General features: G+C 38.4%; 1 protein-coding gene across 7 annotated transcripts in view; it reads right to left on the bottom strand.

Annotated features, from left to right (window-relative positions):
* Positions 1 to 15,549, bottom strand: part of RUNDC3B (RUN domain containing 3B) — a 214,674-nt gene that overhangs the window by 9,082 nt on the left and 190,043 nt on the right. For all 7 annotated transcript variants that reach the window (XM_054559119.2, XM_054559117.2, XM_009243045.4 and 4 more), the window contains 1 exon segment: positions 13,669 to 13,790. In XM_054559119.2, coding sequence (XP_054415094.1) covers positions 13,669 to 13,790 — 122 coding nt within the window.

Here is a 15,549-nt window from a genome sequence, read left to right on the forward strand (position 1 = left end):
TGGATACAGAAACTGGTATGTATGTATGTGTGTGTGTGTGTGTGTGTGTGTATATATATATATGTATATATATATATATGAAATAGAATACTACTCATTCATAAAAAGGAATGAATTAATGGCATTTGCAGCAACCTGGATGAGATTAGAAACTATTATTCTAACTGAAGTAACTCAGGAATGGAAAACCAAACATCGTATTTCCTTACTCATAAGTGGCAGCTGAGCTATGAGGATGCAAATGCATAAGAATGAGACAAAGGACTTTGGGGACTCAGAGGAAAGGGGTGGGAAGGGGAAGTGGGATAAAAGACTACAGTTGGGTGCAGTGTATACTGCTCAGGTGATGGGTGCACCAAAATCTCACAAATCACCACTAAAGAACTTACTCATGTAACCAAACATCACCTGTTTCCCAATAACTTATGGAAATAAAAAAATTAAAAAAATAAAAATAAAAAATAAAGATACTCAATTTTAAAGAAAGAAAAAAATAGTTTTGCATAGATAGTGTGTTTGTTCCTCAGGATTTCTATGGAAAGGGCTATGTGATTTGGATGGTTTATGAAATTTTTAAAAGAGTACCTGTTGTGGTTGAATCAGGCTGGTGGAAAAAATATTAGAGACAGTTATAGAAATAGACACAAATCTTCTTGGAAGGCCACAGGTTTGCATAACTTCGGTAATAGATCTGGCTAAAGGTGGCCTGATCCCTTTACCTTTAGTTAGACAAATTAAAATAGTAATAAAGAAAGGCAGAGTAGTTTAGCTAACTAGCTTGTTTACTAATGTGATCTTTTTTTTTTAATTTTATTATTATTGTACTTTAAGTTTTAGGGTACATGTGCACAGTGTGCAGGTTTGTTACATATGTATACATGTACCATGTTGGTGTACTGCACCAATTAACTCGTCATTTAGCATTAGGTATGTCTGCTAATGCTATCCCTCCCCCCCTCCACCCACCCCACAACAGTCCCCAGAGTGTGATGTTCCCCTTCCTGTGTCCATGTGTTCTCATTGTTCAATTCCCACCTATGAGTGAGAACATGTGGTGTTTGGTTTTTTTGTCCTTGCGATAGTTTGCTGAGAAGGATGGTTTCCAGCTTCATCCATGTCCCTATAAAGGACATGAACTCTTCATTTTTTATGGCTACATAGTATTCCATGGTGTATATGTGCCACATTTTCTTAATCCAGTCTATCGTTGTTGGACATTTGGCTTGGTTCCAAGTCTTTGCTATTGTGAATAGTGCTGCAATAAACATATGTGTGCATGTGTCTTTATAGCAGCATGATTTATAATCTTTTGGGTATATATATACCCAGTAATGGGATGGCTGGGTCAAATGGTATTTCTAGTTCTAGATCCCTGAGGAATCGCCAAACTGACTTCCACAATGGTTGAACTAGTTTACAGTCCCACCAACAGTGTAAAAGTGTTCTTATTTCTCCACATCCTCTCCAGCACCTGTTGTTTCCTGACTTTTTAATGATTGCCATTCTAACTGGTGTGAGATGGTATCTCATTGTGGTTTTGATTTGCATTTCTCTGATGGCCAGTGATGATGAGCATTTTTTTCATGTGTTTTTTGGCTGCATAAGTGTCTTCTTTTGAGAAGTGTCTGTTCATATCCTTAGCCCACTTTTTGATGGGGTTGTTTTTTCTTGTAAATTTGTTTGAGTTCATTGTAGATTCTGGATATTAGCCCTTTGTCAGATGAGTAGGTTGCGAAAATTTTCTCCCATTTTGTAGGTTGCCTGTTCACTCTGATGGTAGTTTCTTTTGCTGTGCAGAAGCTCTTTAGTTTAATTAGATCCCATTTGTCAATTGTGGCTTTTGTTGCCATTGCTTTTGGTGTTTTAGACATGAAGTCCTTGCCCATGCCTATGTCATGAATGGTATTGCCCAGGTTTTCCTCTAGGGTTTTTATGGTTTTAGGTCTAACATGTAAGTCTCTAATCCATCTTGAATTAATTTTTGTATAAGGTGTAAGGAAGGGATCCAGTTTTAGCTTTCTACATATGGCTAGCCAGTTTTCCCAGCACCATTTATTAAATAGGGAATCCTTTCCCCATTGCTTGTTTTTCTCAGGTCTGTCAAAGATCAGATAGTTGTAGATATGCGGTGTTATTTCTGCGGGCTCTGTTCTGTTCCATTGATCTGTATCTCTGTTTTGGTACCAGTAGCATGCTGTTTTGGTTACTGTAGCCTTTTAGTATAGTTTGAAATCAGGTAGTGTGATGCCTCCAGCTTTGTTCTTTTGGCTTAGGATTGACTTGGCGATGCGGGCTCTTTTTTGGTTCCATATGAACTTTAAAGTAGTTTTTTCCAATTGTGTGAAGAAAGTCATTGGTAGCTTGATGGGGATGGCATTGAATCTGTAAATTACCTTGGGCAGTATGGCCATTTTCACGATATTGATTCTTCCTACCCATGAGCATGGAATGTTCTTCCATTTGTTTGTATCCTCTTTTATTTCCTTGAGCAGTGGTTTGTAGTTCTCCTTGAAGAGGTCCTTCCCGTCCTTTGTAAGTTGGATTCCTAGGTATTTTATTCTCTTTGAAGCAATTGTGAATGGGAGTTCACTCATGATTTGGCTCTCTGTTTGTCTGTTGTTGGTGTATAAGAATGCTTGTGATTTTTGTACATTGATTTTGTATCCTGAGACTTTGCTGAAGTGCTTATCAGCTTAAGGAGATTTTGGGCTGAGACAATGGGGTGTTCTAGATATACAATCATGTCATCTGCAAACAGGGACAATTTGACTTCCTCTTTTCCTAACTGAATACCCATTATTTCCTTCTCCTCCTTAATTGCCCTGGCCAGAACTTCCAACACTATGTTGAATAGGAGTGGTGAGAGAGGGCATCCCTGTCTTGTGCCAGTTTTCAAAGGGAATGCTTCCAGTTTTTGCCCATTCAGTATGATATTGGCTGTGGGTTTTTCATAGATAGCTCTTATTATTTTGAGATACGTCCCATCACTACCTAATTTATTGAGAGTTTTTAGCATGAAGGGTTGTTGAATTTTGTCAAAGGCCTTTTCTGCATCTGTTGAGATAATCATGTGGTTTTTGTCTTTGGTTCTGATTATATGCTGGATTACATTTATTGATTTGCGTATGTTGAACCAGCCTTGCATCCCAGGGATGAAGCCCACTTGATCATGGTGGATAAGCTTTTTGATGTGCTGCTGGATTCGGTTTGCCAGTATTTTATTGAGGATTTTTGCATCGATGTTCATCAAGGATATTGGTCTAAAATTCTCTTTTTTGGTTGTGTCTCTGCCAGGCTTTGGTATCAGGATGATGCTGGCCTCATAAAATGAGTTAGGGAGGATTCCCTCTTTTTCTGTTGATTGGAATAGTTTCAGAAGGAATGGTACCAGCTCCTCCTTGTACCTCTGGTAGAATTCAGCTGTGAATCCATCTGGTCCTGGACTTTTTTTGGTTGGTAAGCTATTGATTATTGCCATAATTTCAGAGCCTGTTATTGGTCTAATCAGAGATTCAACTTCTTCCTGGTTTAGTCTTGGGAGGGTGTATGTGTAAAGGAATTTATCCATTTCTTCTAGATTTTCTAGTTTATTTGCGTAGAAGTGTTTGTAGTATTCTCTGATGGTAGTTTGTATTTCTGTGAGATGGGTGGTGATATCCCCTTTATCATTTTTTATTGCGTCTATTTGATTCTTCTCTCTTTTCTTTTTTATTATTCTTGCTAGCAGTTTATGGATTTTGTTGATCTTTTCAAAAAACCAGCTCCTGCATTCATTAATTTTTTGAAGGGTTTTTTGTGTCTCTATTTCCTTCAGTTCTGCTCTTATTTTAGTTGTTTCTTGCCTTCTGCTAGCTTTTGAATGTTTGCTCTTGCTTTTCTAGTTCTTTTAATTGTGATGTTAGGGTGTCAATTTTGGATCTTTCCTGCTTTCTCTTGTGGGCATTTAGTGCTATAAATTTCCCTCTACACCCTGCTTTGAATGTGTCTCAGAGATTCTGGTATGTTGGGTCTTTGTTCTTGTTGGTTTCAAAGAACATCTTTATTTCTGCCTTCATTTCATTATGTACCCAGTAGTCATTCAGGAGCAGGTTGTTCAGTTTCCATGTAGTTGAGCGGTTTTGAGTGAGTTTCTTAGTCTTGAGTTCTAGTTTGATTGCACTGTGGTCTCAGAGACAGTTTGTTATAATTTCTGTTCTTTTACATTTGCTGAGGAGTGCTTTACTTCCAACTATGTGGTCAATTTTGGAATAGGTGTGGTGTGGTGCTGAAAAAAAATGTGTATTCTGTTGATTTGGGGTGGAGAGTTCTGTAGATGTCTATTAGGTCCGCTTGGTGCAGAGCTGAGTTCAATTCCTGGGTATCCTTGTTAACTTTCTGTCTCGTTGATCTGTCTAATGTTGATAGTGGGGTGTTAAAGTCTCCCATTATTATTGTGTGGGAGTCTAAGTCTCTTTGTAGGTCACTCAGGACTTGCTTTATGAATCTGGGTGCTCCTGTATTGGGTGCATATATATTTAGGATAGTTAGCTCTTCTTGTTGAATTGATCCCTTTACCATTATGTAATGGCCTTCTAAGACTAACTTTTGGTGTACCCTGGGTGCTTAAGTACCTTTTCCTCAGGAAGCCCACAATGTCAATTACCCTCTAATGGTGTTGACTCAAGCTTTTGTTAATCTTACTGAATAATCAGTCTGACTAGCTGATCAGGGCCCAGTCACAACTGTTTACAGGACTCAGCAGAGAGCCTGTAAGCAGCTCGGACCTTCAGCTGGACTGGCAGAGCAGAATATCTGTGTGTCAGTGTACTTTATTTATCTGTCGCTGGGTCAGGGGTCTGCTAGGGACAGACTCCCCACAGCTCGTGACCCCTCGAGAGGAGTGCTGCCGCAAGTACCTTCTTCTATCAGTGTGCCAACATATGTTGTTGTTGTTGTTTGTTTTTACTGTATGGCTTTTCTGGCTTTAAATTTACATTCTTAACACTGCTTCTCTGCATCCCACATGTACTTTACCAGAATGCTGTTTTCATATGTTCACACTTAGGGTTGACTTTATCTTTCTAGAGGTGATTTTTGATCAGTCTAAGGCCTGCCACAAACATCCCAATTCCTTCTGTTGCACAGTTTAATTTTCCCTGTGCTCACAGCTTGTTACAGGAGCATGAGAGCCTGCTTGTATTTGGCATTTATTTTTCTACTCCCAGGCAATTTGAAGTTTATTTAATGTCTGCTGTTTATGCTGAAAGCTTGGGTTTTGTGTGGTTTTATTTGTTTTCTTTTTTTATTATATTTGTATAGGATATGCTGATTCAAACCTACATCACTCCATTGCCTCAGCTGTCCAAAATTCCTCAGTTTTTTTAAATCAGATTTGAGAATTCTAGGAGTCTTACTAACTCATCATGAGAACATGTTTCCTTCCTGATCACCAGTTTTTTGTAGTCTATTATGTTTATCATGCAGCCTCCTTTCTTGTTGGGTGGCAGTTGGTAGATTTTTGGTTAATTTTTACTCATTTTATTAAATAACTGGGTATGGAAACTCTGTAAGTAACTTTTAATCTGCTATTAAACCTTGAATTATTGAAGACAATACAGTTGTTTTTATAGTGTCAAAATGCTCATTATTACTCTTGTCCTGTTGATATCAAAATATCTATAATTAAAAATTAGAATAAAGTCCTAAATGTCTTTTAGATGAAGAATCATCATAAATAAATTCATTCATAGTATGAATTAGCTTTTAAAATATACTCATTATAAGTGTAAGAATTATGGATCCAAGAAGGCCGAACAGGAACAGCTCTGGTCTACAGCTCCCAGCGTGAGCAACGCAGAAGACGGGTGATTTCTGCATTTCCATTGGAGGTACCGGGTTCATCTCACTAGGGAGTGCCAGACAGTGGGCGCACGTCAGTGGGTGCATGCACCGTGCGTGAGCCGAAGAAGGGCCAGGCATTGCCTCACTCGGGAAGCGCAAGCGGTCAGGGAGTTCCCTTTCCTAGTCGAAGAAAGGGGTGACAGACAGCACCTGGAAAATCGGGTCACTCCCACCCGAATACTGTGCTTTTCCGACAGGCTTAAAAAACGGCGCACCAGGAGATTATATCCCGCACCTGGCTCAGAGGGTCCTATGCCCACGGAGTCTCGCTGATTGCTAGCACAGCAGTCTGAGATCAAACGGCAAGGCGGCACCCAGGCTGGGGGAGGGGCGCCCACCATTGCCCAGGCTCGCTTAGGTAAACAAAGCAGCTGGGAAGCTCCAACTGGGTGGAGCCCACCACAGCTCAAGGAGGCCTGCCTGCCTCTGTAGGCTCCACCTCTGGGGGCAGGGCACAGACAAACAAAAAGACAGCAGTAACCTCTGCAGACTTAAATGTCCCTGTCTGACAGCTTTGAAGAGAGCAGTGGTTCTCCCAGCACGCAGCTGGAGATCTGAGAACTGGCAGACTGCATCCTCAAGTGGGTCCCTGACCCCTGACCCCCGACCCCCGAGCAGCCTAACTGGGAGGCACACCCCAGCGGGGCAGACTGACACCTCACACGGCCAGGTACTCCAACAGACCTGCAGCTGAGGGTCCTGTCTGTTAGAAGGAAAACTAACAAGCAGAAAGGACATCCACACCAAAAACCCATCTGTACATCACCATCATCAAAGACCAAAAGTAGATAAAACCACGAAGATGGGGAAAAAACAGAGCAGAAAAACTGGAAACTCTAAAAAGCAGAGCGCCTCTCCTCCTCCAAAGGAATGCAGTTCCTCATCAGCAATGGAACAAAGCTGGACGGAGAATGACTTTGACGAGCTGAGAGAAGAAGGCTTCAGATGATCAAATTACTCTGAGCTACGGGAGGATATTCAAACCAAAGGCAAAGAAATTGAAAACTTTGAAAAAACTTTAGAAGAATGTATAACTAGAATAACCAATACAGAGAAGTGCTTAAAGGTGCTGATGGAGCTGAAAACCAAGGCTCGAGAAATACATGAAGAATGCAGAAGCCTCAGGAGCTGATGCGATCAAATGGAAGAAAGGGTATCAGCCATGGAAGATGAAATGAATGAAATGAAGCGAGAAGGGAAGTTTAGAGAAAAAAGAATAAAAAGAAATGAGCAAAGCCTCCAAGAAATATGGGACTATGTGAAAAGACCAAATCTACGTCTGATTGGTGTACCTGAAAGTGACGGGGAGAATGGAACCAAGTTGGAAAACACTGTGCAGGATACTATCCAGGAGAACTTCCCCAGTCTAGCAAGGCAGGCAAACATTCAGATTCAGGAAATACAGAGAATGCCACAAAGATACTCCTCGAGAAGAGCAACTCCAAGACACATAATTGTCAGATTCACCAAAGTTGAAATGAAGGAAAAAATGTTAAGGGCAGCCAGAGAGAAAGGTCTGGTTACCCACAAAGGGAAGCCCATCAGACTAACAGCGGATCTCTCGGCAGAAACTCCACAAGACAGAAGAGAGTCGGGCCAATATTCAACATTCTTAAAGAAAAGAATTTTCCACCCAGAATTTCATATCCAGCCAAACTAAGCTTCATAAGTGAAGGAGAAAAAAATACTTTACAGACAAGCAAATGCTGAGAGATTTTGTCACCACCAGGCCTGCCCTAAAAGAGCTCCTGAAGGAAGCACTAAAGATGGAAGGGAACAACCGGTACCAGATGCTGCAAAATCATGCCAAAATGTAAAGACCATCGAGACTAGGAAGAGACTGCATCAACTAACGAGCAAAATAACCAGCTAACATCATAATGACAGGATCAAATTCACACATAACGATATTAACTTCAAATGTAAATGGACTAAATGCTCCAATTAAAAGACACAGACTGGCAAACTGGATAAAGAGTCAAGACCCATCAGTGTGCTGTATTCAGGAAACCCATCTCATGTGCAGAGACACACATAGGCTCAAAATAAAAGGATGGAGGAAGATCTACCAAGCAAATGGAAAGCAAAAAAAGGCAGAGGTTGCAATCTTAGTCTCTGATAAAACAGACTTTAAACCAACAAAGATCAAAAGAGACAAAGAAGGCCATTACATAAAGGTAAAGGGATCAATTCAACAAGAAGAGCTAACTATCCTAAATATATATGCACCCAATACAGGAGCACCCAGATTCATAAAGCAAGTCCTGAGTGACCTACAAAGAGACTTGGACTCCCACACATTAATAATGGGAGACTTTAACACCCCACTGTCAACATTAGACAGATCAACGAGACAGAAAGTCAACAAGGATACCCAGGAATTGAACTCAGCTCTGCACCAAGCGGACCTAATAGACATCTACAGAACTCTCCACCCCAAATCAACAGAACATACATTTTTTTCAGCACCACACCACACCTATTCCAAAATTAACCACATACTTGGAAGTAAAGCTCTCCTCAGCAAATGTAAAAGAACAGAAATTATAACAAACTATCTCTCAGATCACAGTGCAATCAAGCTAGAACTCAGGATTAAGAATCTCACTCAAAACCGCTCAACTACATGGAAACTGAACAACCTGCTCCTGAATGACTACTGGGTACATAACGAAATGAAGGCAGAAATAAAGATGTTCTTTGAAACCAACAAGAACAAAGACCCAACATACCAGAATCTCTGGGATGCATTCAAAGCAGTGTGTAGAGGGAAATTTATAGCACTAAATGCCCACAAGAGAAAGCAGGAAAGATCCAAAATTGACACCCTAACATCACAATTAAAAGAACTAGAAAAGCAAGAGCAAACAAATTCAAAAGCTAGCAGAAGGCAAGAAATAACTAAAATCAGAGCAGAACTGAAGGAAATAGAGACACAAAAAACCCTTCAAAAAATTAATGAATCCAGGAGCTGGTTTTTTGAAAGGATCAACAAAATTGATAGACCGCTAGCAAGACTAATAAAGAAAAAAAGAGAGAAGAATCAAATAGATGCAATAAAAAATGATAAAAGGGATATCACCACTGATCCCACAGAAATACAAACTACCATCTTACTACAAACACCTCTACACAAATAAACTAGAAAATCTAGAAGAAATGGATAAATTCCTCGACACATATACTCTCCCAAGACTAAACCAGGAAGAAGTTGAATCTCTGATTAGACCAATAACAGGAGCTGAATTTATGGCAATAATCAATAGCTTACCAACCAAAAAGAGTCCAGGACCAGATGGATTCACAGCCGAATTCTACCAGAGGTACAAGGAGGAACTGGTACCATTCCTTCTGAAACTATTCCAATCAATAGAAAAAGAGGGAATCCTCCCTAACTCATTTTATGAGGCCAGCATCATCCTGATACCAAAGCCTGGCAGAGACACAACCAAAAAAGAGAATTTTAGACCAATATCCTTGATGAATATTGATGCAAAAATCCTCAGTAAAATACTGGCAAACCGAATCCAGCAGCACATCAGAAAGCTTATCCACCATGATCAAGTGGGCTTCATCCCTGGGATGCAAGGCTGGTTCAACATACGCAAATCAATAAATGTAATCCAGCATATAAACAGAACCAAAGACAAAAACCACATGATTATCTCAATAGATGTAGAAAAGGCCTTTGACAAAATTCAACAACCCTTCATGCTAAAAACTCTCAATAAATTAGGTATTGATGGGATGTATCTCAAAATAATAAGAGCTATCTATGACAAACCCACAGCCAATATCATACTGAATGGGCAAAAACTGGAAGCATTCCCTTTGAAAACTGGCACAAGACAGGGATGCCCTCTCTCACCACTCCTATTCAACATAGTGTTGGAAGTTCTGGCCAGGGCAGTTAAGCAGGAGAAGGAAATAATGGGTATTCAATTAGGAAAAGAGGAAGTCAAATTGTCCCTGTTTGCAGACAACATGACTGTATATCTAGAAAACCCCATTGTCTTAGCCCAAAATCTCCTTAAGCTGATAAGCACTTCAGCAAAGTCTCAGGATACAAAATCAATGCACAAAAATCACAAGCATTCTTATACACCAACAACAGACAAACAGAGAGCCAAATCATGAGTGAACTCCCATTCACAATTGTTTCAAAGAGAATAAAATACCTAGGAATCCAACTTACAAGGGACGGGAAGGACCTCTTCAAGGAGAACTACAAACCACTGCTCAAGGAAATAAAAGAGGATACAAACAAATGGAAGAACATTCCATGCTCATGGGTAGGAAGAATCAATATCGTGAAAATGGCCATACTGCCCAAGGTAATTTACAGATTCAATGCCATCCCCATCAAGCTACCAATGACTTTCTTCACACAATTGGGAAAAACTACTTTAAAGTTCATATGGAACCAAAAAAGAGCCCACATCGCCAAGTCAATCCTAAGCCAAAAGAACAAAGCTGGAGGCATCACACTACCTGACTTCAAACTATACTACAAGGCTACAGTAACCAAAACAGCATGGTACTGGTACCAAAACAGAGATATAGATCAATGGAACAGAACAGAGCCCGCAGAAATAACGCCGCATATCTACAACTATCTGATCTTTGACAAACCTGAGAAAAACAAGCAATGGGGAAAGAATTCCCTATTTAATAAATGGTGCTGGGAAAACTGGCTAGCCATATGGAGAAAGCTGAAACTGGTTCCCTTCCTTACACCTTATACAAAAATTAATTCAAGATGGATTAAAGACTTAAACATTAGACCTAAAACCATAAAAACCCTAGAAGAAAACCTAGGCATTACCATTCAGGACACAGGTATGGGCAAGGACTTCATGTCTAAAACACCAAAAGCAATGGCAACAAAAGCCAAAATGACAAATGGGATCTAATTAAACTAAAGAGCTTCTGCACAGCAAAAGAAACTACCATCAGAGTGAACAGGCAACCTACAAAATGGGAGAAAATTTTCGCAACCTACTCATCTGACAAAGGGCTAATATCCAGAATCTACAATGAATTCAAACAAATTTACAAGAAAAAAACAAACAACCCCATCAAAAAGTGGGCGAAGGACATGAACAGACACTTCTCAAAAGAAGACATTTATGCAGCCAAAAGACACATGAAAAAATGGTCACCATCACTGGCCATCAGAGAAATGCAAATCCAAACCACAATGAGATACCATCTCACACCAGTTAGAATGGCGATCATTAAAAAGTCAGGAAACAACAGGTGCTGGAGAGGATGTGGAGAAATAGGAACACTTTTACACTGTTGGTGGGACTGTAAACTAGTTCAACCATTGTGGAAGTCAGTTTGGCGATTCCTCAGGGATCTAGAACTAGAAATACCATTTGACCCAGCCATCCCATTACTGGGTATATATATACCCAAAAGATTATAAATCATGCTGTTATAAAGACATATGCACACGTCTGTTTATTGCAGCATTATTCACAATAGCAAAGACTTGGAATCAACCCAAATGTCCAACAATGATAGACTGGATTAAGAAAATGTGGCACATATACACCATGGAATACTATGCAGCCACAAAAAATGATGAGTTCATGTCCTTTTTAGGGACATGGATGTAATTGGAAATCATCATTCTCAGTAAACTATCGCAAGAACAAAAAACCAAACACCGCATATTCTCACTCATAGGTGGGAAATGAACAATGAGAACACATGGACACAGGAAGGGGAACATCACGCTGGTGACTGTTGTGGGGCGGGGGAAGGGGGGAAGGATAGCTTTGGGTGATATACCTAATGCTAGATGACGAGTTAGTGGGTGCAGCGCACCAGCATGGCACATGTATACATATGTAACTAATCTGCACATTTTGCACATGTACCCTAAAACCTAAAGTATAATAATAATACATAAATATAAATAAATAAAATAAATAAATAAATAAAATATACTCATTATAGATTACGACAGTGAATGCAAGTTACTACTGGATTTATAAAAAAAGTACTAAAATATTAAAATATTAAGATTAAGGCCCTTTGAGAACATTTCAGCAACCAACTTAAAGAACGCAGAAAATTCAGTTGAACACAATATTTACACTGCCTAAGCCTGCTGGTTAAATGAATTTCTACTTTATTCCTCACATGCTGTGTCATTATATGGTTGCTTGGTCAATAAATGTTTAATAAGTTGCCTATTTTGTGTCGAGACTCTAGTCATACACTGGTGAAAATGATGGATAAGATTTTTACCCTCATGAACCTTACAGTTCAGAGGGGGTTTACAGATAAGAATCATAATAAAATGCATGGCAGTATGATAGAGCATGGCTGGGATGGGCTGGGAACAGAGATAGGGATGGGGGTGGCTATTTACATATGGCAGTCAGTGAAAGCTTCTTTAGAAAGATGACATTTGAAGATAATCTACCACGCAAAGGCCTTAAGAAGGAAGCTTTGGGGCAGTGCAAAAAGCAAGTGCAAAGACAGTCAAGGTAGGAACCAGCCTGAGGAAATAGCTAGGTCAGTTTGCTATGGTACATAGAACAAGGAAAAGAATGGTATGAATGAGGCAGATGCTGGGAAGAAGAAGGTCAAGTAGGAGGCTAGGAAAAGCAGTTTGGATTTTATTCTAATTGCCATTGAAAGCCATTGGAGAGTTTTAAGCAGGCTTACAATATTTTCTGATTTACGTTTTTAAAGGTCACTGATTACTATGTGGAGAATGGACTGTGAGGGGGCAAGCAGCTTGCTCCAAGTGGCAGAGACTAAGGTTGCAGTAATAGAGAAGATTATGAGTAAATGTATATAGCATGTTTGATATGGGAGCTGACAGGACTTGTTTATAAATGGACTGTAATTGTAAGGAGAAAGAATAGAATCTAGGATAATGGCTATAGTGCCAATATTTATTGCAAGAGAGAAGGCAGGGTAAAAATTGGAGGCTTAAGGGAATGCAGGTTCCCCTGAGGTGGGGGATTATCTTTCTTTCCCTAGCTCTCATATATACCCGAAGTCGTAAACTGGGAGGAAAGAAAGAAAGATAAAAGATTGAGAACCAGATCACACCAGTGAACTCATCCAATCCAAAGTGCTGGAGTAACAGCTTTAACCTATGCTGAAGGAGAGAAAGAAAAGAGCTTTGAACTGAATAGATGACTGGTTTTAAAACCAATAGGTTGAGTCTTAGAAACTGAAATGGGACCATATAATTCAAACTAGCCTGAAAAATTAGGGAATTGGACCAAATGATGTTGGGAAGATGCAAACCAATGGGAAGAGAGGCTGATATTGCACATCTGAAAGCAGTAATAGCAAAAAATAAAACACTTTTATGTTTGTTCCTGAAGATTTTTAAAATACTCAATAAACCAGGTACCATGAGTGATTCAAGAATGAGGAAGTGGTCAGTTGTGTCAAAAGCTGCTGAGAAGTTTAATAGAATAAGATAGAACTGACTTTAGCAGTTCTCTGCAATATATTAATAGCTGATTACCTTGATGAGTCCTTTTATTAAAGTGACACAAAAGCTAGATTGGCAGGGGTAAAAAAAGTACAGGAAGTGAGTAAATGAAGGTAACAAAGACAAGTGTTTTGAGAAGGTTAGCCACACACACACACGAGAAAGACAGAAAGGCAGACCATTTTTAATCATAATGGCTGCTTAATTTCTAGCATGATTAACAGAGATGTCACTATTATTCTTTGGCAATCATCTGCAACCAAAATATAGATGGTACAGGAAAAGAGTAATTTTCAAATAGTTCTTTGTTTTCTTACCTTCACTCATTACATTTAATGTGTCTTGTTTTCCATCTCCTTCTTGTGACTGGCCTGGATCCAGTGAAGTCTGAGAAAGGCTAACTTCTGCTGATAACTGGTCAAGACTTTGATAACTTTTCCTGTAAAGCAAGGATGAAATACTACTTGAATTTCTTTTCACAAAAAAATAATTTCTTGAGTGGTTATTTAATGGTTTTGAATACGTTAAATTTCTGGTTAAAATTCTCCCCAGCATTTCTCCTAAATTTTGCTTCGTATTCTTGGCTTCAGTATGATCTCCATTATACTTTCCCTCTATCCTCTTTCAAGGCATATCTGTTTAACCCATTGGAAAACAGGAAAAAAAAAAGACAATTTGTCAGACATAATCTTCATACCAATTTTTGATTACATAGATGGTTAAGAAATGGGAACTTCTGGTTATTACCAATTTTCAAAGAACAGAAAATCTTCAGATTACTCTTAATGAAGATATAAAATTGGCATAACAATAATGACCTAGTGTCTTTTAAGCACTTCAGAATTCTTCAGTACCTGGACATTATTACAGATGGCCTTGACATTATTACAGATTATATAGCAACAAAAACAAATTATTATTACAAATTCCTGTAATTAAGAAGTTTAAAAACTGCTGGGTAATAAAATACCTGTTTGTATTAATATACATCAAGATGATTAAACTCCTCTCATCTAGTTGCTATTTTGAGGCCCATTTTCTATTAAACTAATAAAAAGTTAATTATATTAGATGACAAATTCAGTTATAAATGGAAAGTTAATGAAAGCTTATTATTAACCTTTCCTCATATTTGGTTCTTCGGGATAAAACCAACTCAAAAGATAATTGCAGCTTTGGTGTTACATTTTACATAACAGGACAGAATTATTATTTCCATATATAAGTGGTCTAGGGAAAGAATATGTTTTTCAGCCTCAATATCTATTTCCTAAGGTAGCCAAACACCATCTAATTTCCTAGAAATATATTTTACAATAATTTTTATAGGAATGCACATGTAATTTAAATTATCTATTTCACAGTTATCTCTAGTCACATACACAAAAGTAGACTTAGTTACAGGTTTTCAAAAATATGTATATTAAATGTGATTTGAATGCTTATATGTAGTCTCCATTTTATGTTAATTCACGACTCCATTCAAAATGGGGAGGAAGGGGGGGAAATAATTTAGTAACTGAATAACAAACTAGATTGACCATTTAAAAAAAAGGCAAAGCCCAATAGGTTTTACCAAAACAAGTTATTTTTAATTGCTTTTGTACATATTCTCCATCAATTTTATTAAGATTTTATAGGATTTCATAACGAATGGACAATATATATTCATAACGAATATACAACAGGTAAATATTTGTCTTTCCCTCTAAGAAATGAAGAATGAGGTGACAGAATCACTTTACCAGCTTATAATACAGTGTTCTCACTTTATAATTTGATGACTTTTAAATGCTTATAATATTAAAGTCCTTAGTTAAAATAATTTTTAACTACCAGGGAATTCTACTATTGCAGGAAACTTATGATGATTACAATAGATAACATTTATATGAGCTATGTAACATGCAATAAAAATGATATCTAATATTTATATAGCACTTACTATATGTTGGGCACTTGTCTACATATATTATATACATGAACTTATTTCATCCTCACAACTACCATAAGAAGCTAGAATTATTACTATCTGCACTTTATGGCAGAATAAACTGGGTCACAAAGAGATTAGATTTAAACCTGTTAGTCTGGCTCTAATTCTCTCTCCTTAAATACTATGCTATCTACTCCCTAGTATAGGAAGAAAAGATTTGGCTTCCTATTTTATTAGAAATAATTCTCTGGCCGGGCGTGGT

The sequence above is a fragment of the Pongo abelii genome, chromosome 6 (assembly GCF_028885655.2).
Source record: "Pongo abelii isolate AG06213 chromosome 6, NHGRI_mPonAbe1-v2.0_pri, whole genome shotgun sequence".
NCBI lineage: Eukaryota > Metazoa > Chordata > Mammalia > Primates > Hominidae > Pongo > Pongo abelii.